The 27,689-nt window shown below is 33.3% G+C and overlaps 1 protein-coding gene across 1 annotated transcript in view; it reads right to left on the reverse strand.

Annotated features, from left to right (window-relative positions):
* Positions 1 to 2,274: 2,274 nt before the first annotated feature.
* The window catches only part of LOC148951261 (uncharacterized), a 40,223-nt gene continuing 14,808 nt past the window's right edge, over positions 2,275 to 27,689 (reverse strand). The window contains exons 3-4 of the mRNA XM_089091045.1: positions 6,460 to 6,677; positions 2,275 to 2,801 (exon numbers count right to left, since the gene is read on the reverse strand). Coding sequence (XP_088947171.1) covers positions 2,588 to 2,801; positions 6,460 to 6,677 — 432 coding nt within the window. The 3' untranslated portion in view covers positions 2,275 to 2,587. The remainder of the gene's footprint in view (positions 2,802 to 6,459; positions 6,678 to 27,689) is intronic.

A 27,689-nucleotide genomic window follows, 5' to 3' on the forward strand; every position in this document is an offset into this window, starting at 1 on the left:
GCTCATTTTCTTATTTGTTCTCCACAGTAACGGAGTTGAAACTAATTTCAATAATGTTCAAAGCCTTTTGATACAGTCGAAAAGTCTGGCTAGAGGAAATAAGAACTAGGTCTAATTTTCTAATGCACTTTTTTACTCCATAACTGTAATTTTGACCTTGATCCGCACTGAAATAGTAGAATCAGTGTTTGTATTTTAACTGAATGTGAGCAGGTCGATATAAGGCCATCAAAGCTCGAATGTTCTGTTGCTACTGAAAATAAATACTCAAGGCCATTAACATTGAACTTTAGTGGGACAGTTATGATCAACGTTACTCTTAAAAGCCATAAGAGTGTCATATATTTTACGTCAATATCCATTTCTGGATGTAAAACCACAATAGCATTGAGAATTCATGAACACTGACATAAAAACCTTTTCAATGGATGTTTCACTGCTGGTTATATTCCAATTGTATTGCCATTCCAGATCGTTAAACAAACCAACAAAATCCTTTTTGGCAGATATTTTTAAAGTAATTTGGTTATCTCTCGAAACTAATAATGCAAAATAATACCATTCAGATTAATGAACTCATCTTTGGTCAACTTTAACACACGATAAATAAAATTCAAACATCTATTATGTGCGTAACAGAGACAAGTTTAGAATCAAACATCATTGACAATTGACATTTTTGGGGTAATATTTTTGTTTTTAAAATTTACGCAAGATTTTGGAAGCCAACACCATCGGTTGTATATCATTAAAACGACTTTGAAAGGGAAAAGTGAAAAAACTAGGTCGGGCACATTATGCAGATATTTACTTCAAGGATGTAGACATGTTTAGATATTGGAGGTGGTCAGATTCTCAAAGCAGTAAATAAGGTGATTCATATTAAAAATACAGGATATATAACAAAATTTATGAGGTTTTACGGAGGATGAGATTTTATGCCACCTGCTCATGGACCAGAAAGATACAAAAAATATATCTTTTTGTTTTCTTGTTTTGTCTTTTCTTTTTGGTTATAAATGGTGAGATTTTATTAGCCAGGTTGAAACTCTTAGACCCTCCTTTTTATAAGCCTAGAAGAAATTAAAAGTTTTCCTTTCTCTTTTGTTTGATTGTTAGTTTGTTTTGTGTTTTTGTGTATTAATGGTCTTACAACTGAATTAAGATTATTGATGGAATTCATAGTAGTAAAACATAGATTCCAAAAATGATCAGTTATAGTAAAAAAAAATAGTTACAAACATTCACTAGGTTATATTTCCACTGTTGCTTAAAACAATTTATCCATGATCATCGTTAGAAATTGTAAGACGGTGATAAACAAGAATATCCATTGATCGTTATTCTTGTTCAATATAAATCGACAGCAATGTGAAGCAAAAAAACAAAATTGCAAAAAAAAACATTATGTGAAAAAATAAAATTCGTGAGAGAAGGGTGGAATACTCTTAGTAAATAAAAACAAAACTTAGACCCTTAGGGCCAATAGTGCATAGGCTAGTTATAAAACTTCAAAAAACTATAGGTGGAGATAAAGGTGTGAGAGTAATTAAATCTCCCTGTATCAAACATTAGATCTAAATTTATGAAAAATTTTAACTTTGATATTGTAAGACACTGACTACGCTTATTTTGCATTAAGTTTTGTGACTGTTTCATTTTATTCTTTTAGCTAATGAAGTTGGAACATTTTCCAAGTGCTTTGTTTTCCTCGAGTTTCACTATTTTTTCACAGTAATTGGTTACAATATATGTTAGACTATTCTGTAATAGGAAATGAAAAAGGTGTGAATAGTTTAGAAAATGAGGATTGTTACATGATTTTGATAAGGTAATACGTCATGTTAGCGTACTTTCTTCTTATGGCATGTGTTCGAAAAATTTACCTTAGTTAGCTGTATCTGAAAACCTTAGAACTTACCTAGTATTAAAGAGGGAAGGGACATCAAAATATACAATAGGTTTCGGCAAAACATTTTTTTTCTTCTACTGGAGACTTCACGTCGTGACAATATTTCCTGGCCCTATTATTCTGCAGAAATTAAACTGAAAAACCAAACAGATATCAGGTCTGAAATTCTGTTTTGGAGAGAGAGAGAGGGGGAGAAAAAGAAAGAGAGAGAGAGAGAGAAAATACAAAGAGAGAATTGAGAGAAGACAGAGGGATAGAACAGGAGAGAAATTGGGAGAGTGAGAAAAAAGAGAGAGGGAGTTAGAGATAAAGAGGGCAATTCAGCCTTCAAGTACGTATTTAGTTCTACGTTGTACACGAACTGTTACACTAAAATTTAATTTTTCAAGAACACAATTTACAAAGGTAATTACAGTGACTAGAATTAATACCACAATGTTGCTGTATGAAGCAACTGCGTATTTTAATCTTTCAATGAAGGCACTGAACTTGTAAAATCTTTGTTAAATAAAACTATTGCAATCACTCGATCACTTATACCTTTTACTAATAAAATAGCAAGATTCATATATTATTTGTTACTTTTAGATTGAAGATTGTAAATTGTAAATTTTCTTCTGAATTACAAGTGAGTTAAAGACAAAATTTGATCACTAGACTTCTAGACTAAACTTATTAGAACATTTGTATTCTATGATTTTCTCTATCGCACACAAGTATGCTCCCATTCGACGTAACTGCCAAACCTTCGAGTCCTTTGAATTCACCGTCACTTGAGCCCCAAGTACCAAATGCCCGCAAGAAGTGACCATCAGGAGTAAAGATTTGAATCCGATTATTTCCAGAATCGCCAACAATTATATAGCCTTGCTCATCCACCGCCACTCCTCTAAAAAAGAGTAAGAGAGGTGTAAAAAAGAAAACAATATAAAAATAAAAAAATGTTATGTTACGAAGAAATTAAATAATCTAAGATAGTCCGATTTTGATTAAGCAAAGTATAAATCCTATTAAATGATAAAATTAAGGGCTGAGTCATATGAATTCCATGAACCCGTACGCCATCATCATGTAACTCTTTGCTTTATTAGTAATCAGCACGTCATTTCGATGTAAATAAAAAAAAAACATACTACTGGACTACATATCATGTTGGGTTTTATCATCAAATATTCAATGCGAAAATAAGCTGGGTCATAATTAATAATTTAGGTATTATTCTGAGTAACAATGAAATAAGCACAAGCTGCATCTAGTTACCCCCAGCAGCCTCACTCTTCTGATTACGGCTGTCCCCCTAGTTCTCATAGAATTCTCACACCTCGGCAACTCACTTTTTGACAAGGCACACAAGAAGTGTTACTTCAATGGGACACATTTGTATCGGTATATAAATATTTCAAAAGCGAAACTTCAGGACTAAATCAAGGAGGTTAGAAAAATTATTTTCAGAACAAAAGTGCCAAACAAGGCTCTCAATTATGAACATAACGTTATGATTTCAAGTGATTTTACGATTTATAATTTGGCGTGGTTTTGTATTAACGTTGAATTGAATTTAAATTTAATTAAGCATTATATATGCCAAAATTGATAACATGTCAGTTTTGATTGTATCATTTATTTGCTCAAATAAAGTTTAAACGGATAGCTAACCTGTTTTAGGGGATAATCAATCATTACTAGAGGGTCTATGAAATAGTCAAACTTGGATTACTATTTCCAATTAGGTATTGGCCTTCTTCATGTTTAAACATTACTAAAGTTCCCTAAGTCTCCCTCGTTTCATGAATACATATAGGATTTCTATAATTAGGAGCAGAAATATTACGTTCCTATAGTAACTGTAATAATTAATAATACAAAGAAGATGAAACGCAAAACTTTTAATTTTGGCTCATTACCTAGTATCTTTACAATGTTGTAGCCAGGGGGACCTCGTCTTTAGCGATTACCCTTCTCTTAGTCTGATAGTTCTGTCGAAAATCAAAGCTTCTAAGCGAATATCTTAAATGAGCTATTTTTCTCAAAGTATTGTTCTGCAAGAGTTAAACTTTAATATAAAGAGCGGGATTTGATGGAGTACTAACCCTCTTCATTTAGGATAACACCAGATATGGTATTAAAAACAAAAAAAAGAAGATTCTTCTCAAGTGACAGTAAAGAGCAACATTAAAATTTAAAAGTAACGTTACTTGGTCGATATATAAGGGGGACTGCCACCTTCTCTAACCCGCTGCTATTCCCACCAAAGTTTGAATCTTTTCCCCAATGGTCTAAGAGGAAATGCTCACACACAAGGGCAATTAGGAATTAGGATGGGATAAAAAGTGTTTTTTGCAATTCCACAACAATGAAAGAGCTTATTGACTAGCACTAGCTTTAAACAATAAAACGGGAAGCTCGTAAGTTCTAATAGGTAATCAACGAATAAAAGACTTACAATTATCTATTAACTACATTTGTTGCACTCAAAGATGCTTTCAGTAAAGTACAGTGAAACTTCAGTGTGAAGAGCAAGGATTGAGTAGGGGAAATCCCACTCCTGTATAACAAATAAGTTATGTTGATTTTAAGTTCTAATGTCCCTCTTTAATTTCATTTGAAAAAAAAAATCATCTTTTCATTAAAATTCTGTAGAGATGAATACACCTCTGTGGCCTATTAGGTCTTTGAGTCTAGCAAATTGAATTCACTAGAGAAAGTTTATGGCTTTGGTGCATAAATTATTATCAAAAATCCTTTTTTTAGGTTTCAGGTACTATAGGCATGGGTTTTTTGTTACATTGATCTGATTGATTATTCTTCTACTGTTGAAACTCTTTATCAAATATCAAGGACGTATCTAGGGAGATTGGTTAGAATTTGAGCCTCTCCCCCCTCAAAATGTTTGTCCGACTCGTAAAAACGAAACAAAATGCATATAAAAATTTGTGTTGCGTTTTTTGTACCCCCCCCCCCCCTGCACAAAAATTTTGTATACAGTCCTGTCTAAAATTAATTTTTTGACTCTTTATCTTGTTCCAACTTTTTATCTTCCCTTATAAAAAAATTTTATGACATATTAAAAGAAAAGTAAATTAATATCCCTCTTAACTAAGTAATTACTGTACATATGGATTAAGAGGAAAGGTTAAATTTCGCAAAGATTGACATGTTTAATTGTTGTTGTTTATTTTTTCGATCGTCTTCAGGTTTCTTTTCGCTTCAACTACGGCTACCACAACTTTTAATTGCTGTAAGTCAAAGTCCTTGATATGTCATTTGACAGAATCATTTGAATTTATTTCACGTATTCAATATAACAAAAACAGGAAACTTCTTTACTTTGGAGTTAATCAAAGAAACTTAGAACAAACTAGATTGACAGCTTTTTCAATTAGCCTGTTATTTATGTTACTGAAATCGACTTTCAAAGGGAGAAAATTATTTTCTAAGACTGTCGCGACGATGAATAACTTTTTCCGTTGACAAGTCTATTGTCCTAAATCGTACAAACTCTACTTTGATATAAATAAATGTCAGAGCTAAGATGGGCTACAAATAAAAGAAGGAGAAGAAAATACTGGCCTGCCTAATCAAGTCAGTATTTAAAGATCAGGAATATAATAAGCTTTCCAACACGCTAAACAATAGGATATTTTGCGCGTTTGGTCAAAATCAAAATAAGACAGGTATTGGACCTTGGGAAATGGTTAACCCCTATATTTCTGTTTGCATCGGTATAGTTAAAAAAAATCCCTTAGTCCTAGACCCTCTCTTTCTTAATCTTTATGGTAGTAATGAAACCCTTATTCAATATTTTTTCAATTTGATTAACAAAAATAATGCCAAATCATACTAAAATAAAACCTTAAAAAATAAGAATTTTAATCAAAGGCAAATAAAAATATACACTTCATGATCTTCTCCTACAGCTGTTGATCTGATGAAAGTTTATTGCTATTCATAATTAACTCTACTTTATTTCCTTTCGGTAAGGCATCTTATAGATATCTTTTATATCCTTCGAAGACTCAAAGGATTGTTTTTGGATGCCCAACGCACTGATACTTAAAGATGAATAGTGTGGTATACAAATTCAACACATATTGTTATGATTTCAAGTTGGCACATCGAAGGTTTTTGGCCAGGGGCTTACGAGTTCTTGGCAATACTTTATTGCAACTGAACTACTTAATCTGCCACAATATCTCTAACACCCTGATAATTTGCTCTGATTTGCGATGTTAGTTGGGAGGATATTTTTTTTTATAAGAGAAAATAAGTCATTTTTGTGAGTTTGTTTTAAAAAAGACTAAATTATACCAAACATAAAATTGTTTGTGATAAAAGTAAAAATTAAATGCAAAAAACGAAAAAAAAAACGCGATCAGTTGCAATTCGCAATACTCTTCCAGTAGATATAATCTCAAAGATCTAATCCATTCTACAACATTTTTAGATTTGTTCCATTTGTGTCATTCGAGAAAAACAGCTTATTAATCAAAACCAGCAAAATATCATTACCGTTCCTGTTACAAAAGAAGAACTATGAAAATAATCACCTAGGAAATTTAAATTGACCGTCATCTGAGCCTTCTACTCCAAAGCTTGAAATAACTTTTCCATTTACATCAAATATCTGAATCCTATGATTGTTCGAGTCCGATACTATAACTCGATTGGTGTTGCTAACTGCAATGTAATGTGGATGTTCCAGTAGACCGGGCTTACTTCCAAGATTTCCGAATTTTCCAACAAAAGTACCATCTGATTGAAATACCTATAAATAAAAGGCATCACTGTTCTGCCGATCACTATAGGTTACTATATCCATGGTTCTCTAAGCCTTTAATTGAGAAAGAAGGCTGGTGGAGGAGAGAACTTGAGCACCTTGGCTCAATCGGGGTCCCTCCAATTATTCGGATTATGAATCCCTGCTTATTTTGATTTTAACTAAGTATGGAATGCCCACGTTGAAGCTAAAACGAATGTGTGTACAGATAAAATATTATTGCATTTTTCAAGTTTAAGAGAAAAAAGGGTGCGGATATCTTCTCCAGTTGACTATTATAGTTAAAAATACAAAATTTTGAATGTTTTCTTGTCGACAAAATAATGCAGCTATAACTTCCCATCTAAGCCTCCTATGCAATATAAAAATCTATCACTTACGATCCGTTAATTGACAGACTATTGATTACTATTAATAATACAAATATATTATAATTATATTATATTTATAAACAGCTGCGAAAAATCGCACGCTTATTTTTATTCATTAAGAAAGAGGACAGTTTGGATAAACTGCCTCTGAGACAGAAAACATATTTAACATTTCGAAAATACGCTGGCCAATTTCCTAAAAACAAACTTGTCTTTTTTACACTCCATGAGCACGTTCCAGCAGACACCAGGATTTATTACACTTTCTCTCCATTATTTAGCGGGACTACTTTCAATCACATACGTTTGTCCTTATTCAAAGGAAACTTAAGAGAAACTTCTCCTTCAATGGAAATTGTATGTTCCCAGAGGAAATTTCTATTCTTGAAGGTTAACGGAGCGTGAGTCTCTAAGCTCCTCCAAGCCAAGGTATTTTATTATTTCAAGAAAAGTACAATAGCATTTTGAAATATTTGAAATAAGCTACGCAGAGGCTCAAAATTTCACTGAAGAAGTACGGATTTAAATGTATCGCTCCAATATTGAATAATTAATGATTATTATCACAATGTTAGAATGTAATAACGTCTGGATGTACTTTAAGAAAATAATGTCTATCACAAGCTACAACATAATAAAAAGCTACCTTTTCAGTAGAAACGCAAGAGAGGCAAAATCGTATCCACTAAGATTATAAAAGAAAAGCGAAAAAAGAAAAGAATCAATTATATAAGTAATAAATTTAAAGGTGGTTTGTTTATTTAGTTTATTGGCGATTAAAAGCATAATAGTTCCTTCAACACCTCGCTCTTCCCGCTAAAGTTTTAGCACTTAAGAAAAAAACTTCTTATTGTTTTAATTAAACGACCCTTGTGTTTCAAGACCCGTTCTTAAGACACTGAAGTAAAACTTTGGCGTAAAGAGCGAGGTGTTGAGAAGGGGCAACCCCCTTATATACGTAATAATTTCTGTTCGTTTTAAGTTTTAATGTTGTTCCTTACTTTCAGTTGAAAAAAACTTGTTTTTTTTTTAATTTCTGATCGTTTTTAAATAATGAAAGGAAATCTGGCTCCGCCTCCACGGAAAAAAGTCCCCCTTCCCACGGAAATATCAGTAGTAACGTATCAATTAGTATCACAAGTGATTGCGTAATATGCCTTACCACGGGCCAGTGACCTATGACTATGAACTCTACATGGGTTGGCAGACAGGTTTTCTATTATGACACTCATTTTTTGGAGGTCAAACTCATGGATACATGTTTATTTATTTATTTTTTTTTTAACTGGTATTTTTTCAATGAAGCCCATAACACTTTGCAAAAACCCGTGACTGTAGGACTGAAAGTCCGTTCTTAGTATATCTGAATCCAATTACTAATCAAGTTAGTGTGACCGCCATTTTTTGATCTGGTTAGGTGGGTATAATCTGGTTTGGTTCGTTATTGTGAGAGGGTTACTCAATTTACAACTTAGTGTTAACTGGGCGATGACTTAGTCTAATTGCGTAGGTACTAAAGGAACATTTGAAGGTGGAGAAAAAAACGGGTAATTAGTGATTGGATAATTTTAACAAGAAATGACTGAAAAGTGTTTTGGAGGAGATGGGATGAATGTGTACTGTATAATACACAAGTGATGATTTGCACAGTGTTGTCAATTTTAAATAGTTTAGAAATAAAAAAAATTAATAAGAAATGGCTGAAAAGTGTTTTGAGGGAGTTGAGTTGCACGAGGGTTGACTTGCACGAGGGTTCAGTTACATGCAGATTCAGTTACACGGGGATTAGTTAAATGGGGTTGAGTTGCACGAGGATTCAGTAGCATGGAGGTTCAGTTGTACGGGGTTTCGGTTATACAGGGGTTCAGTTACATGGGAGGTTCAGTTGCACGGGGGGGGGGGGGGTATCTGCTATAAAAAACACTTCATTCTAAACAAATACGAACATTTTGAAAAGCAGACAAAAAATTGGAAACTATAATCAGAATTATTTTATTAAAATTTAAAAAGGGGTAATGAGATATGTGATCTGTATAATACACAAGTGATGTTTGATAAGTACTGTCAATTTAAAATAGGATCTAACGTTCCATTCGTTCCCCCATTTCTGAGGGCAGGGAGGGGAGGGGTCAATTTTGGAGGGAAAACATCTGCATCAAGGGGAAGGCTCAGAGACCCTTCGTTCCCACATTTCCGAGGGCAGGGGAGGGGGAGAAGGTGATAGTATTCCAATACAATAACTCAAGCATAATAGAATTTATGCTCCTAGTGGAAGCTCGTAAAACCCTTACCCCTCCCCGCGCTAGGATTATTGCCTGGCTGTACCTCTAAATACAGAGAATTAAGGTGATAGTATTCCGATACAATAAGTCAAGTATACTAGAATTTTTGCTCCTAGTGGAAGCTCGTAAAACCCTTCCCCCTCCCCGCGCTAGGGTTATTGCCTGGCTGTGACAATGGATATTATCTCTAAATACAGAGAATTAAGGTGATAGTATTCCGATACAATAAGTCAAGTATAATAGAATTTTATAATAGAAATAATATAATAGAAAGTATAAAAGGATGTATTAGTGAAGTTATAGTGGAGGGCGACAAAGTCTTCAAAGTCAAGGCTATAAGAAAAAAAGTTCTGGATATTTTTGTAAGTTTGTAGTTTACGCACTAATATCATATCAGTAACGATTCGAGGATGTTTCCCCATTTATCGATAATCAGGCAATTTTATCAAGCTCTTGGTCAGAAATAGAGGCTGTTTCCAAAGATTTAGAATAAGAAAAAATTGTCAGATGTGGGACTCGAACCCACGACCCCATATAGGGTTGATGTTAGTGTTGTCAGTCAAAAGCTATGACCTTGAGAAAAGAGCTTGAGAAAATTGCCTGATTATCGAAAAATGGGGGAAACATCCTCCAAAAGTCGACAGGAATGCTCCCCTCCAGCGCTTTCTCGGATATGTTGAATAAAATATGCAAAGTTGACATAGCTTTATTTCATTTTTTTAAGGTTAATTTAGACGAGGTCACGTGCGCGCACGTAACCTCATCTAAATTAACCTTAAAAAAATTAAATAAAGCTATGTCGACTTTGCATTTTTTATTCAACATATCCGAGAAAGCGCTGGAGGGGAGCATTCCTGTCGACTTTTGGAGGATGTTTCCCCATTTTTCGATAATCAGGCAATTTTCTCGAGCTCTTTTCTCAAGGTCATAGCTTTTGACTGACAACACTAACATCAACCCTATATGGGGTCGTGGGTTTGAGTCCCACACCTGACAATTTTTTTCTTATTCTAAATCTTTGGAAGCAGCCTCTATTTCTGACCAAGAGCTTGAGAAAATTGCCTGATTATCGATAAATGGGGGAACATCCTCGAATCGTTACTGATATGATATTAGTGCGTAAACTACAAACCTACAAAAATATCCAGAACTTTTTTTCTTATAGCCTTGACTTTGAAGACTTTGTCGCCCTCCACTATAACTTCACTAATACATCCTTCTGCCAATCAAACCATCTCCCCCCCAAAACACTTTTCAGTCATTTCTTGTTAAAAATTTTTTATTTCAACTCACCCACACGGGTTTTTCTGCATTTGAACCAGAGAATGGAACTAAGATTCACATTTGAACGAGAGAATTGTATTTTCAATAATTTTCTTATAGGAAACTAGAGTTTATGGTCAAAAATCACACACACACAGAAACTTACACACACACACATAAAAACTTACACACACACACACACACACACACACAAACTTACAAACACTTTTCAGGCATTTCTTGTTAAAATTTTTTTATTTCAACTCACGCACACGGGTTTTTCTGCATTTGAACCAAAGAATGCAACTAAGTTTCACATTTGAACGATAGAATTGTATTTTCCATAATTTTCTTATAGGAAACCAGAGTTTATGGTCAAAAATCACACACACACACACACACACATAAACTTACACACACACACAAAAAATGACACACACAGACACACACACACAAAATTACACACACACACACAAACTTACACAAACACAAAAACTTACACACCCACAAAAAAATACACACACACACACAAAAATTTACACGCACACAAAAACTTACACACACATAAGAACTTACACACACACACACACAAAAAAAACAAACACACACACAAAAAAAAAAACTTACACACACAGAAAAACTCACACACACACACACACAAAAAAAATTTTAAACACACACAAAAAAAACTAAAAAACACAATAAAAAAAACTTACACACACACACACACAACTAACACATACACCCATAAAAACTTAACCACAAAAAAAAAAACTTCTCTGAGTGTTGAAAATGATTTCATGACATTATTTTAGTGTTTTTTCTTGTCCCAAACTATTTTTTTATCATGAACCGTTTAGAGACCAATTTGATCAACTTGGAGAAAGTTCAAATAGAATCATTACTGATATTGATATTAGTGGGTAAACTACAAACCGACAAAAATATTCGGAGCTTTTTTTTCTTATAGCCTTAACTTTGAAGACATTGTCGCCCTCCACTATAACTTCGCTGATACATCCTTCTGTCAATCAAGCCATCTCCTCCAAAACACTTTTCAGTCATTTCTTGTTAAAAAAATTTTTTATTTCAACGCACTCACACGGGTATTTTCTACATTTGAACCAAAGAATAACACTTTTCAGTCATTTCTTGTTAAATTTTTTTATTTCAACTCACCCACACGGGTTTTTCTACATTTGTAGAGACATACACACAGTCCGAAGAGACACAAAAAGTCCAAAGAGACACCACACGCTTCTAAAGTAAAATTTTTGAAAATTTTGAGTTTGGGGGGGAAGGGGGATTTTCAAAACCTCTTCCCGTGATATAACGTGTCCTCTGAAGTCAATTCTGATGTTTTTAGAACTGTATATATTAGTGATTTATAAATATTTTAAAAGCTTCTAAAGTAGAATTTTGGAAAATTTTTAGTATGGGGGGAAGGGGGATTTTCAAAACCTCTTCCCGTGATATAACATGTCCTCTGAAGTCGATTCTGATGTTTTTAGCACTCTAACTACTAGTGCTTTAGAAATATTTTAAAAGCTTCTAAAGTAAAATTTTGGAAAATTTTTAGTTTAGGGGGAAGGGGGATTTTCAAAACCTCTTCCCGTGATATAACGTGTCCTCTGAAGTCGATTCTGATGTTTTAGCACTCTATCTATTAGTGCTTTAGAAATATTTTAAAAGCTTCTGAGGTAGAATTTTGGGAAATTTGAGTTTGGGGGGATGTATTACAATTTTTTTTTTATAATTTCTGTATGGTGTATCCAAGAGGTGAATTCAAGAATGATATTTTTTCATTTTAAGATACGTACAAAAATGTATTTTACATAATTTACTTACAAGAAACTAGAGTTTACGGTCGAAAAAGCCTTATTAGCTCAGATTTTACGGAATAAGTTTTATTTTTCGATCCAAAAATAGACTTAAGTTCCGCATTTGAACCAGAGAATTGTATTTCCATAATTTTCTTACAAAAAAAACTAGAGTTTACGGTCAAAAACCCCTAAAAGCTCAGATTTTACGGAAATAGTGTGTCTGACAATAGATGTACGCAAATTCCTTTTCCTACATCTCCGATGTTTTAATATACATTCTAAACGCTTGATACGCTAGCTTACTCTAAAAAATAATGAACACGTAACAATGTAATATTTTTAATGAAATAATGCTATGTAGAATATTAATACAAAAATATATTATGATACATTATTAATATAAATGATTAACTTTGGACATTTTAAATCTGTTCCATAAAATAGTTCACCATGTTCTCTCTTGATATTGTAGTTATTGTCGTCTCTTAGTTCATAATCAGTAGAATAATCCTTATTCCATTTTGAATCATACACAATTTTCACTGGTGTCTCATGAACAGGCTCAATATGCTTTTCGTCTTCGCTATTATTTGATTCATTGACTGTTTGATCAATGCCAGTAATGTTTGCTGGTGCTTTGTTCTTCATCGTTTCATCTTTATATTCCGTAGTGATATTTTTTGACAATGCCATTTTTATTTTTCTTGCAATTTCACTGTCTATTAACACATTATTTTTACACAGGTAGCAGTTTCGGCACGTAAACAAGATATGGTTTACGATATTAGTAGCAGAGTAGACCTTTCTTTTATCAGCCTTCCGTTGAATGCTAATACCCGAAAGCTGATGATTGGATGTATCCGTAGGTAATGTGTTACCTGCAGCAGTAGCAAGGAGTTGTACTCTATCATCAACAATTATTTTTATGTTAGCATTCTCTTTGAGTGCAATCATCTCTGGAGATCTCAATCTCACATAACCACCATCATAAGAGTTGAATTTTTTCGGTATCCCAAAGAAATTTAATTCCTTACTGTCATGACAATGCATGCATACATTTCCAATAGTGCTACCACTTGTACTTGTTTCATAGTTTAAATACTTCTCCTTGTCGGCATTCAATATTACAATAGCCTTGTTATGTGAACACACTCTATTAAAATGTTCCATCTTCACTTTCTTTTTTAAAAGATATGACTTATGTGTTTATCGTTCCACTGTGTAAAAAATACTGATTTAATACATGCAGTAGACTAGGTAGTGACGATAAGTGGTCATAGAATACCAGTGGGAAAGCCACATCGTGTCTCTGACCAATCATAGAGCGCAATTGTTAGAACCGTAAGCATACTTTGACATTTTAAGATAGATACAAAAAGAAAAAAATAAATAAAGTTGAAAAATTTCGAAGTTTAAAAAAAAAGTTTGTTTTTATGAAAAAAATATTAAATTATTAGTTCAGATTTTACGGATATAGTTTTATTTTTCAATCCAAAAAAGGACTTAAGTTTCATATTTGAACCAGAGAATTGTATTTTCCATAATTTTCTTTCAACAAACTAGAGTTTACAGTCAAAAACCCTTATTAGCTCAGATTTTACAGGGGGAAGGTTTTACGAGCTTCCACTAGGAGCATAAATTCTAGTATACTTGACTTATTGTATAGTAATACTGTCACCTTAATTCTATGTATTTAGAGGTAATATCCATTGTCACAGCTAGGCAATAATCCTAGCGCGGGGGGTGGGAAGGGTTTTACGAGCTTCCACTAGGAGCTTCAATTCTATTATACTTGACTTATTGTATCGGAATACTATCACCTTAATTCTCTGTATTTAGAGGTAATATCAATTGTCATAGCTAGGCAATAATCCTAGCGCTGGGAGGGGGAAGGGTTTTACGAGCTTCCACTAGGAGCATAAATTTTAGTATACGTGACTTATTGTATCGGAATACTATCACCCTAATTCTCTGTATTTAGAGGTAAGATCCATTGTCACAGCTAGGCAATAATCCTAGTGCGGGAGAGGGGGAAGGGTTTTAAGTGGTTCCACTAGTAGAATAAATTCTATTATACTTTACTAATTGTATCGTAATACTATCACCTGTTTTATCTTTTTTTGGAGGTATTATCCATTGTCTCAGCTAGGCAATAATCCTAGCGCGGGGAGGGGGAAGGGTTTTACGAGCTTCCAGTAGGACAATCAATTCTAGTATACTTGACTTATTGTATCGGGATACTATCACCTTAATTCTCTGTATTTAGAGGTAATATCCATTGTCACAGCTAGGCAATAATCCTAGCGCGGGGAGTGGGAAGGGTTTTACGAGCTTCCACTAGGAGCATCAATTCTATTATACTTGACTTATTGTATCGGACTACTATCACCTTAATTCTCTGTATTTAGAGGTAATATCCATTGTCATGGCTAGGCAATAATCCTAGCGTGGGGAGGGGGAAGGGTTTTACGAGCTTCCACTAGGAGCATAAATTCTAGTATACTTGACTTATTGTATCGGAATACTATCACCTTAATTCTCTGTATTTAGAGGTAATATCCATTGTCAGAGCTAGGCAATAATCCTAGTGCGGGAGAGGGGGAAGGGTTTTACGAGGTTCCACTAGGAGCATAAATTCTATTATACTTGACTTATTAAATCGGAATACTATCACCTTAATTCTCTGTATTTAGAGGTAATATCCATTGTCACAGCTAGGCAATAATCCTAGCGCGGGGAGAAAGGGTTTTACGAGCTTCCAATAGGAGCATCAATTCTATTATACTTGACTTATTGTATCGGAATAATATAACCTTATTTATCTGTATTTAGAGATAATATCAATTGTCACAGCCAGGCAATAATCCTAGAACGGGTAGGGGGATGGGTTTTACGAGGTTCCACTAGGAGCATAAATTCTCTTATAGTTGACTTATTGTATCGGAATACTATCACCTTAATTCTCTGTATTTAGAGGTAATATCCATTGTCATAGCTAGGCAATAATCCTAGCGCGGGGAGGGGGAAGGGTTTTACGAGCTTCCACTAGGAGCATAAATTATAGTATACTTGACTTATTGTATCGGAATACTATCACCTTAATTCTCTGTATTTAGAGGTAATATCCATTATCACAGCTAGGCAATAATCCAAGTGCGAGAGAGGGGGAAGGGTTTTACGAGGTTCCACTAGAAGCATAAATTCTATTATACTTTACTTATTGTATCGGAATACTATCACCTTAATTCTCTGTATTTAGAGGTAATATCCATTGTCACAGCTAGGCAATAATCCTAGCGCGGGGAGGGGGAAGGGTTTTACGAGGTTCCAGTAGGAGCATCAATTCTAGTATACTTGACTTATTGTATCGGAATACTATCACCTTAATTCTCTGTATTTAGAGGTAATATCCATTGTCACAGCAAGGCAATAATCCTCGTGCTGGGAGGGGGGAGGGTTTTCCGAGATTCCAGTAGGAGCATAAATTCTATTATACTTGACTTATTGTATCGGAATACTATCACCTTAATTCTCTGTATTTAGAGGTAATATCCATTGTCATAGCGAGGCAATAATCCTCGCGCGGGGAGGGGAAAGGGTTTTACGAGATTCCACTAGGACCATGAATTCTATTATACTTGACTTATTGTATCGAAATACTATCACCTTAATTATCTGTATTTAGTTATAATATCCATTGTCACAGCCAGGCAATAATCCTCGCGGGGGGAGGGGGGAAGGGTTTCACGAGTTTCCAATAGGAGCGTCAATTCTATTATGCTTGAATTATTGTATCGGAATACTATCACCTTAATTCTCTGTATTTAGAGGTAATATCAATTGTCACAGCTAGGCAATAATCCTAGCACGGGGAAGGGGAAGGGTTTTACGAGTTTCCACTAGGAGCATAAATTCTATTATACTTGACTTATTGTATCGGAATACTATCACCTTAATTCTCTGTATTTAGAGATAATATCCATTGTCACAGCCAGGCAATAACCCTAGCGCGGGGAGGGGGAAGGGTTTTACGAGCTTCCACTAGGAGCATAAATTCTAGTATACTTAACTTATTGTATCGGAATACTATCACCTTAATTCTCTGTATTTAGAGTAAAAGCAAGGCAATAATCCTAGCGTGGGGAGGGGGAAGGGTTTTACGAGATTCCACTAGGAGCATAAATTCTATTATGCTTGAATTATTGTTTTGAAATACTTTCACCTTTTCCCCCTCCCCTGCCCTCGGCACTGTGGGAACGAAGGGTCTCTGAGCCTTCCCCTTGATGCAGATCTTTTCCCTCCAAAATTGACCCCTCCCCTCCCGGTCCTCAGAAATGGGGGGACGAAGGGAACGTTAGATTCTATTTTAAATTGACAATACATATCAAACATCACTTGTGTATTATACAGATCACATATCTCATTACCCCTTTTTAAATGTTAATCAAATAATTCTGATTATAGTGTCCAATTTTTTTTCTGCTTTTCAAAATGTTCGTATTTGTTTAGAATGAAGTGTTTTTTATAGCAGATACCCCCCCCCCCGTGCAACTGAACCCCCCATGTAACTGAACCCCTGTATAACCGAAACCCCGTACAACTGAACCTTCGTGCTACTGAATCCTCGTGCAACTCAACCCCATTTAACTAATCCCCGTGTAACTGAATCTGCATGTAACTGAACCCTCGTGCAAGTCAACCCTCGTGCAACTCAACTCCCTCAAAACACTTTTCAGCCATTTCTTATTAATTTTTTTTATTTCTAAACAATTTAAAATTGACAACACTGTGTAAATCATCACTTGTGTATTATACAGTACACATTCATCCCATCTCCTCCAAAACACTTTTCAGTCATTTCTTGTTAAAATTATCCAATCACTAATTACCCTTTTTTTTTCTCCACCTTCAAATGTTCCTTTAGTACCTACGCAATTAGACTAAGTCATCGCCCAGTTAACACTAAGATGTAAATTGAGTAACCCTCTCACAATAACGAACCAAACCAGATTATACCCACCTAACCAGATCAAAAAATGGCGGTCACACTAACTTGATTAGTAAAGTAATTGGATTCAGATATACTACGAACGGACTTTCAGTCCTACATTCACGGGTTTCTGCAAAGTGTTATGGGCTTCATTGAAAAAATACCAGTTTAAAAAAAAAATAAAAAACATGTATCCATGAGTTTGACCTCCAAAAAATGAGTGTCATAATAGAAAACCTGTCTGCCAACCCATGTAGAGTTCATAGTAATAGGTCACTGGCCCGTGGTAAGGCATATTACGCAATCACTCGTGATACTAATTGATACGTTACTACTAATATCTTCTATATAATTCAATCCCGGTGAAAATTTACCGCGACCAATTACCCTTAACATCTTCACGCGTAAAATTGAGTCGGCAAAGAGAAAACAAGACATATAAGAATAATTTCGTGTAGGAATTCTGGCAAATTGTCCCAGTGTATTATTTCCCCTGAAAAGTTCCCCCCATGGAATCTTCCCTCCCAATGGAAAATTCTGAACTTAGAAAATCCCCCCAGCGGAAAATTCCCCCCCATCCAAAACGGCCCTTGTTTTTCAAGAGTCATTCTTAAAGTTTCGAGACAAAATTCAAAATTTAGCTTAAAGACCAAAGTGTTGAGGAGGGAGTAACTCCCCATATATACGTAATAATTTCTGTTCGTTTTAAGTTTTAATGTTATTCCGTCCTTTCAGTTGAAAAAACTGTTTTTTAGTTTATTTTCTGATTATTTTTTTTTAAATTATGCCAACAAATCTGGCTCCTCCTTTACGGAAAAATCTCCCTCCACATGGCAATATCCTCTAGACAATTCAATCCCGGTGAAAATTTACCCTGTACAATTACCCTTAGCATCTCAACGCGTAAAACTGAGTCGGCAAAAAGAAAGCAAGACCTATAAAAAGAATTTTGTATAAGGATTCTGGCAAATTCCCACAGTGTATTATTTCCCCTGAAAGTTCACCTCCTGGAAACTTTGAAAATTCGCCACGTGGAAAATACCCCCCCCCCCCTCACCGAAAAAATGTATGCATGCTTCCCAATAACAAATAGTATACGTAAACAATGGGCAAATTTTATAACTTAGAGACCTTTCCATAGGGGCTGTGGGGTCATGTTATCGGTAAAGGCATAGTTATTGGGCCTTTCAACCATGCTGGGCTAAATAGCTATTTCATAATTTTGATCGGATGATTTTGCGAAAAAGGGGCGCGGGAGGAGGTCTATTTGCCCTCCAATCCTTTTCGTCAGTTAAAAATGGCACTAGAGCTTTTAATTTCCATTTAATGGTCCTTTCCCTATATTCTAGGACCACTGGGTCGATATGATCACCCTTGGAGGAAAAAACAAACAAACAAATAAAAAGGCATCCGCTCTGGTAAAAAAATACAAAACTCCACATTTTTGCAGATAGGAGCTTGAAACCTCTACAGTAGGTTTGAGTCATTATAATAAACCAATTCTTTTGATATATCAATAGGTATCAAAATTCTGTCTTTTAGAATTCCGGTTACTATTGACCCGCGTCGTTCCCTACTCGCAGTCCATTATCACAAACTGATTGAAAAATGAATGTGGAAGAGATAGATTACGCCATTTTCTACGCTAAATATTTTTATTAGTTACTGCTCCTGGTCTTCTCTTTAATGTCTGACAGTTTCCCAAAGAAAAGAGGATACCAAAGAAGACTAACCTATTCCAGTAAAATACTCACAAAGGAAAGGTGAATTCTCAAACTGGGATGTTTTGGACATCCAAGCTTATTTATTGGATGGAAAAGAAAGAGAGGTGTTAACTTGCCGTAATACGTTTCCGACACGAGCATTCCGTTTTAAATTGGAATAGATAGTGACACTTAAAAGTTTAATAACACTTTAATAGAGTAAAATAGCGACTGAAAGCGGCAAGAAGGAGGTGATTCAAGGTAATTCAGCGCTATCATATATGATCTGGAGAGATATTTTCAATTTCAGAAATGCTGTATACAAGGCAGCGCTGTTTCTGTAGTGGAGCCTTAGTAAAGGATGCCTATGTACCTTTCATTTACCATTTTTTCACCCTCCCAGACTGAAGAAGCCATCGTAGAAACTTGGGAGAGGGATCATTCGACTGGAAATTAAAAATACTAGTGTAATTTTTAAGATTTGAAAATGATTTGACAGCCTTCCTGCCATAAAATGTCCGCTACCCCTAAAGCCCCCTCCCCCTCCATAGCTCCCACTAAATCGGATCACAGTTTGGAGATTTTTATTTGTCCAGAAATATCAAAAGGTATGAATAACATGCCTTAGGAATCGATATAACTTTCAACAAAACAAAAATGATACTAAAGTCCTTGAAGGGCTTTGGATGGATAAAGACGGTGTAGCACCATTCTTGTTTGTGAACCTTGGTTAACCTTGTGCTTTTATTTTAGTTTTTATGATATTGTTAATATTTTAAGAAACAAAAACACACCGCTTAAAATACAAATCGTTTTCAGTAAAGCAAAAATGCCACCCTGGTCTTTAGAATGTTCTGGGGGAGGTAGCGCTACTTACCTCTCTGCGGTTATTTTTGTCCGTTGAAAATTTGACTTGATTATTAATCTTACTCTCAGTTTTTTTTCATATTCATTTATTCATCTTTAACGGTATCTGTAGTGTTTATGTTAGATGTTATTACTGAATTTAGTTTCTATTCGTTTTAGCTTTAATGTAGTCATTAATATAAACTTTCTGTTCGTATTTGGTCTGAATTTATAAATTACTTTATTTCTGTTTGTGTTAGATTTAGATATGGCTTTTTAACTTTATCTGAAATACTCTTTTTTTGGAAACTTTCATATAAAATTAATGCGAGAAAGGACATAAGAGAATAAATTTTTCTGTAAAATTGTATGAATATGGGCATTACGTTTTAAACCAGAATAGCTAACACTTAAAAGATTAATAACAGGAGTTTGAGTCATGAAACGACAAAAGGTTGCTAAGCAGAGAAAGCGGTTCAGCAAAGTAAATTGTTAATAAATATGATTTTAGACGATTACTTTCGTATCAAAATGTTATTGACTCCAGCATAAACAATTTCCAAAAAACCATTTTACAAATTTTCACAAGTAGCGAAAAATGTATGGATATTAATCAAACTTCAATTAATCTTCAAACGATTGCTAGTTTTTATGGTGTGTTTAATAAAGTCTGAACTTAATTTTCCCGGGAGTATGCATATATAGAAATGTAAAAAAAAAGTAATCATACGAAAAACAAGTAATTTACAGTAATGCTGGACATAATTTTCTCGCAGAAAATAACCATAAAGGTACGAGTTTCTCATGCCCCTCAAGAAAATTATTCACTCGCTCATTTTCTTTAAATATATCGCAAACCAATTTGTTTAATTTTAGAACCTTACATTGTTTTATATTTTATTACGGGTTCAAACTTAAAAAAGAACATAGAAAAAAATAACAACAAAAATGACAATAAAAAAACATAAAGGGTGCATCGGTCATCTTAAATATTTTTTTTTTCTCATTGCGTCTTCTGGCTATATTGATAAAACTCCTAACAAAGATGTTTATGTTCTCTCTGCAGATTTTGGTTTATTATTTTCAGCAATCCTATATATCTAATGTTTCAACGTAAGAAAACAAATTTACTAGCATTTTATAGTTGAGATTCAGGAAATCCATAAACCGAATAAAATTTTTGAAATTCCCCCAAGCCTTTTAAAGGCCAGAGCTTCATTTTCGCTTTACCGAACAGCTCATTCGAGCAGTGTGTTTTTATTCGCCATTATTTAAAAAACTTTTTCCACAAAATAAGTTTTTAAAGAAAAGTAGAGAACTTCATTAAACCAAAAATGAGCAAAAATAAAATCAAATAATCTACCAAGCGTAAAACTACCACAAGTCAGCATCGATAAATAAATGAAACCCAAAACGAACAGAAATTACAATAAATAATCAAGTCAGACTCAAAACGAGTAGAAATTAAGAAGCGTAGGGCTCAAAAGTAGTATGTACGTAATGAATTTACGGCCTTTACGTTCCTTCCTGTGTTATTTGCGGCCTTTACGTTCCTTGGCACCTTTCCAGAGCATGTACCTATGGATCTGGTTTGGTGGGTATAATCTGGTTTGGTGGGTATAATCTGGTTTGGTGGGTACAGTCTGGTTTGGTGGGTATAGTCTGGTTTGATGGGTATAGTCTAGTTTGGTGGGTATAGTCTGGTTTGGTTTTTCAAAGAGAGTGAGAATGTTATTTGCTTGCGTGTATAGGAATTCAAATGTTATTTGCTTGAATGTATAGGAATTCCCTTGTTATTTGCATGCATGTATAGGAATTCCCTGGTTATTTGCTTGCATGTATAGGAATTCACATGTTATTTGCGTGAAATTATAGGAATTCCCAAGATATTTGAATGCCTGTATAGTAATACAATTGATATTTTATTGCGTGTATAGGAACTCCAAAGTTATTTGCTTGAATGTATAGGAATTCACAGGATAGATGAGTTCGTGTCTATGAATTCCAATGTTATATTATTTCATTTTTAGTAATTCCAATGTTATTTGCTTGCGAGTATAGGAATTCACATGTTATTTGCTTGCATGTATAGGAATTCCCTTGTTATTTGCTTGCATGTATAGGAATTCCCATGTTATTTGCTTGCGTGTATAGGAATTCCCTTGTTATTTGCTTGCATGTATAGGAATTCCCTTGTTATTTGCTTGCGTGGATAGGAATTCCCATGTCATTTGCTTGCATGTATAGGAATTCCCTTGTTATTTGCTTGCGTGTATAGGAATTCCCATGTTATTTGCTTGCATGTATAGGAACTCCCATGTTATTTGCTTGCGTGTATAGGAATTCCCACGTTATTTTGCTTGCTTGTATAGGAATTCCCATGTTATTTGCTTGCATATATAGGAATACCCATGTTATTTGATTGCGTGTATAGGAATTCCCACGTTATTTGCTTGCGTGTATAGGAATTCTCATGTTATTTGCTTGCATGTATAGCAATTCTCATGCTATTTTAAGGGCTTATGTCCCCTCCCATGCTATTATAAGAGTTTATGTCCCCTTCCTATGCTATTCCAGGAGCTTATATTCCTTCCTATGCTATTATAAGGGCTTTTCCGTGTGGTTTTTCTTTACTTAGTACCCTTTAAAAACAAAATTTTTGTGTTAAATAAGTAGTTCTTATATCTTTTAAAAGAGCTTTAAGGGGTTTGAGAGACTCAATTGCCTGATTCCGTGTGGTTTTTCTTTACTTGGTGCCCATTAAAAACACAATTTTTGTGTTAAATAAGTAGTTCTTGTATCTTTTAAAAGAGCTTTACGGGGTTTGAGACACTCTGTTGCATGATTCCGTTTGGTTTTTCTTTACTTAGTGCTCATTAAAAATGAAATTTTTGTGTTAAATAAGTAGTTCTTGTATCTTTTAAAAGAGCTTTACGGGGTTTGAGAGACTCGGTTGTCTGATTCCGTGTGGTTTTTCTTTACTTGGTGCCCATTAAAAACGAAATTTTTGTGTTAAATAAGTAGTTTTTGTATCTTTTAAAAGAACTTTAAGGGATTTGAGAGACTCAGTTGCCTGATTCCGTGTGGTTTTTCTTTACTTAGTGCTCATTAAAAACGAAGTTTTTGTGTTAAATAATTAGTTTTTGTATCTTTTAAAATATCTTTAACAGGTTTGAGAGACTCTGTTGCTTGATTCCGTGTGGTTTTTCTTTACTTAGTGCTCATTAAAAACGAAGTTTTTGTGTTAAATAAGTAGTTCTTGTATCTGTCAAAAGAGCTTTAAGGGGTTTGAAAACTCGGTTGTCTGATTCCAAGTGGTTTTTCTTTACTTGTTGCCCATTAACAAATAAATTTTAGTAACACAATCTACACTGTGGGCAGTGTAAAAACAAATACTCTTGATATTATTTGAAGAAATCATTACATAATATTTTTTTTGTGCGTTTCTTAAAATGACAAAATATACGTACGGCTCTAACAATTGTACTCTATGATTGGTCAGAGACACGTTGTGGCTTTCCCACTGGTATTTTATGTCCGGTTATCTACACTACCTAGTGTATTGCATGTATTAAATCAGTATTTCTTACGCAGTGGAACGATAAAAAAATAAGTCATATCTTTAAAAAAAGTGAAGATGGAGCATTTTAATAAAGTGTGTTCACATTACAAGGTTATTGTAGCATTGAATACCGACAAGGAGAAGTATTTGAACTATGAAACAAGTACAAGTGGTAGCACTATTGGAAATGTATGCATGCATTGTCATGACAGTAAGGAATTAAATTTCTTTGAAATACAGAAAAAATTCAACTCTTATGTTGGTGGTTATGCGAGATTGAGATCTCCAGAGATGATTGTACTCAAAGAGAATGCCAACATAAAAATAATCGTTGATGATAGAGGACAACTCCTTGCTACTGTTGCAGGTAACACATTACCTACTTATACATCCAATCGTCAGCTTTCGGGTATTAGCATTCAACGGAAGGTCAAAAAAAGAAAGGCCTACTCTTCTACTAATATCGTAAACCATATCTTGTCTACGTGCCGAAACTGTTACCTGTGTAAAAATAATGTGATAATAGACAGTGAAATTGCCAGAAAAATATAAAGGGCATTGTCAGAAAATATCACTATGGAATATAAAGATGAATCAAGTAAAAAAAATCACCAGCAAACGTTACTGCCATTGATCAACGAGTAAATGAAACAAATAATATCAAAGACGAAAAGCATATTGTGCCTGTTGATGAGACACCAGTAAAAACTGTTTATGATTCAAAATGGAATAATTGTTATTCTACTGATTACGAACTAAGAGAAGACAATAGATACAATATCAAGAGAGAACATGGTGAACTACTTTATGGAACAGATTCAATATGTCCAAAGTTAATCATTGATATTAATAATGTATCATAATATATTTTTGTATTAATATTCTAAATAGCATTATTTCATTAAAAATATTACATTGTTATGTGTTCATTATTTTTAGAGTAAGCTACGCTAGCATATCAAACGTTTAGAATCTCTGTTAAAACATTGGAGATGTAAGAAAAGTAATTTGCATACATCTATTGTCAGACACATGGGATAACATTGACAAAATCTAGGTATCAGAATGAATAAATTCATTATCAACATCCTTTATCGGATATGTCGGATAAAATTGATAAAATATAAGTGTCAGAGTGAATAATTTTTTTTATCCACATTTTTTGTCAGACACGTCAAATAAAATTGAGCAAATCTAAATTTCGGAATAAATAAATGCTTTAAAGTCATCCTTTATCGCATGTGTCGGATAAAATTAACAAAATGTAAGCGTCAGAGTGCCTATATTCTATATCAAAATCCTTTTCTCGGATACATATGATAAAATTGAAAAATTCTAAGTGTTAGAGTGAATAAATTTTTTTTTATCAACATCCTTTGGCAGATACATTGGATAAAATTGATATAATCTAAATTTCAGAATGAATAAATTCATTATCAACATCCTTTTGTCAGATATGTCGGATAAAATTGACAAAATCTAAGTATCAGAGTGAATATTTTTTTTAACAACATCCTTTGCCAGATAAATCAAATAAAATTGATAAAATATAAGTGACAGAGTGAATATATTTTTTTCTATCAACATCTATTGCCAAACACATCAAATAAAATTGACAAAATCAGAATTTTAGAATAATTAAATGATATATAAACATTCATTATTTGATATCTTGCATGAAATTGAAGTAATCAAAGTGTCGTAGAGAAGAGATTAAATATCAAAAATTTTTCTACGGAGGCATAGGATAATATTGACAAAATCTGAATTTCAGAATGAATGAATTCTTCTTCAGAATACTTCGTTAGATATGTTAGATAAAATTGACAAAAACTAAATTTCAGAATGAATAAATGCTATAACAATATCCTTAATCGGATATGTTGGATAAAATTGACAAAATCTAAGTATCAAAGTGACTAAATTCTATATCAACATCCTTTTCTCAGACACATAGGATAAAATTGACAAATTCTAAGTGTCAGTGTGAATACATTTTTTTTTATCAACATCCTTTGTCAGATACATCAAATAAAATTGACAAAATCTAAATTTCAGAGTGAATAAATTCATTATCAACATCCTTTATCGGATGTGTCGGATAAAATTGACAAAATATAAGTGTCAGAGTGAATAATTTTTTTTATCAACATCCTTTGTCAGATACATCAAATAAAATTGACAAAATCTAAATTTCAGAGTGAATAAATGCTTTAACAGCATCCTTTATCGGATATGACAGATAAAATTGACATAATATGAGCATCAGAGTGACTAAATTCTATATCAAAATCCTTTTCTCAGATACATAGGATAAAATTGACAAATTTTAAGTATCAGAGTGAATAAATTTTTTTTTATCAACTTCCTTTGTCAGATACATCGGATAAAATTAACAAAATCTAAATTTCAGAATTAATAAATTCATTAACAAAATCTTTTGTCGGATATGTCAGATAACATTAACATAATATAAATATCAGAATAAAAAAATTCTTTAACAACATCCTATGTCGGATATGTCAGATAAAATTGACAAAATCTAAGTGTGAGAGTGAATAATTTTTTTTTATCAACATCCTTTGACAGATACATCGGATAAAATTGACAAAATCTAATTTTCAGAATGAATAAATTCATTATCAACATCCTTTGTCGGATATGTCGGATAAAATTGACAAAATCTTAATTTCAGAATGAATAAATGCTATAACAATATCCTTTGCCAGATACATTGAATAAAATTGATAAAATACGACAGAATCTAAGTGCCAGAGTGAATAATTTTTTTATTATCAACATCCTTTGTCAGATACATCAAATAAAATTGACAAAATCTAAATTTCAATATAAATAAATGCTTTAACAACATCCTTTATCGGATATGTCGGATAAAATTGACAAAATCTAAGTGACAGAGTGAATAAATTTTTTTTATCAACATCCTTTTCTCGGATGCTTATCGGATATGTCGGATAAAATTGACAAAATCTAAGTATCAAAGTGACTAAATTCATTATCAACATCCTTTGTCAGATATGTCGGATAAAATTGACAAAATCTAAGTATCAGAGCGAATATTTTTTTTAAAAACATCTTTTGCCAGATACATCGAATAAAATTGATAAAATATAAGTGCCAGAGTGAATAATTTTTTTTTTATCAACATCTTTTGTCAGATACATCAAATAAAATTGAAAAAATCTAAATTTCAGAATAAATAAATGCTTTAACAACATCCTTTGTCGGATATTTCAGATAAAATTGACAAAATCTAAGTATCAGAGTGACTAAATTCTATATCAACAACCTATTCTGGGATACATAAGATAAAATTGACATAATATAAGTGTTTTAGGGAATAATTTTTTTTTATCAACATCCTTTTCTCGGATACATAGAAGAAAATTAACTAAATCTTACTTTCAGAATGAATAAATTCAATATTAACATACTTTGTCGGATATGCCGGATAAAATCGACAAAATCTAAATTTCAGAATGAATAAATGCTATAACAATATCCATTATTGGGATATGTCGGATAAAATTGACAAAATCTAAGTATCAGAGTCACTAAATTATATATCCACATCATTTTCTTGGATAAATATTATAAAACTGATAAATTTTAAGTGTTAGAGTGAATAATTTTTTTTTCTTCAACATACTTTTATAGATAAATCGGATAAAACGGACTAATTATAATTATAAGAGTGAATAATTTAATAATCAACATCCTTTGTCGGATAAAATTGACAAAATCTAATTTTCAGAATGAATAAATGCTATAACAAAATTTAATGACTCTGATACTTAGATTTTATCAATTTTATCCGACATATCCGATAAAGGATGTTGATAATGAATTTATTCATTCTGACACTTAAATTTTGTCAATTTTATCCGATATAACTGGCAAAAGGATGTTGATAAAAAAAAATATTCACTCTAACACTTATATTTTGTTAATTGTAATCTATGTATCCGAGAAAAGGATGTTGATATAGAATTTAATCTCACTGATACTTAGATTTTGTCAATTTTAACCAATATATCCGATGAAGGATGTTGTTAAAACATTTATTCATTCTGATAGTTAAATTTTGTCAATTTTTATTCGATGCATCTGACAAAGGATGTTGATAAAAAAAAATTATT

Source organism: Artemia sp. Qi Xiang Cuo, chromosome 6 (genome assembly GCF_049724085.1).
Source record: "Artemia sp. Qi Xiang Cuo chromosome 6, ASM4972408v1, whole genome shotgun sequence".
Lineage (NCBI taxonomy): Eukaryota > Metazoa > Arthropoda > Branchiopoda > Anostraca > Artemiidae > Artemia > Artemia sp. Qi Xiang Cuo.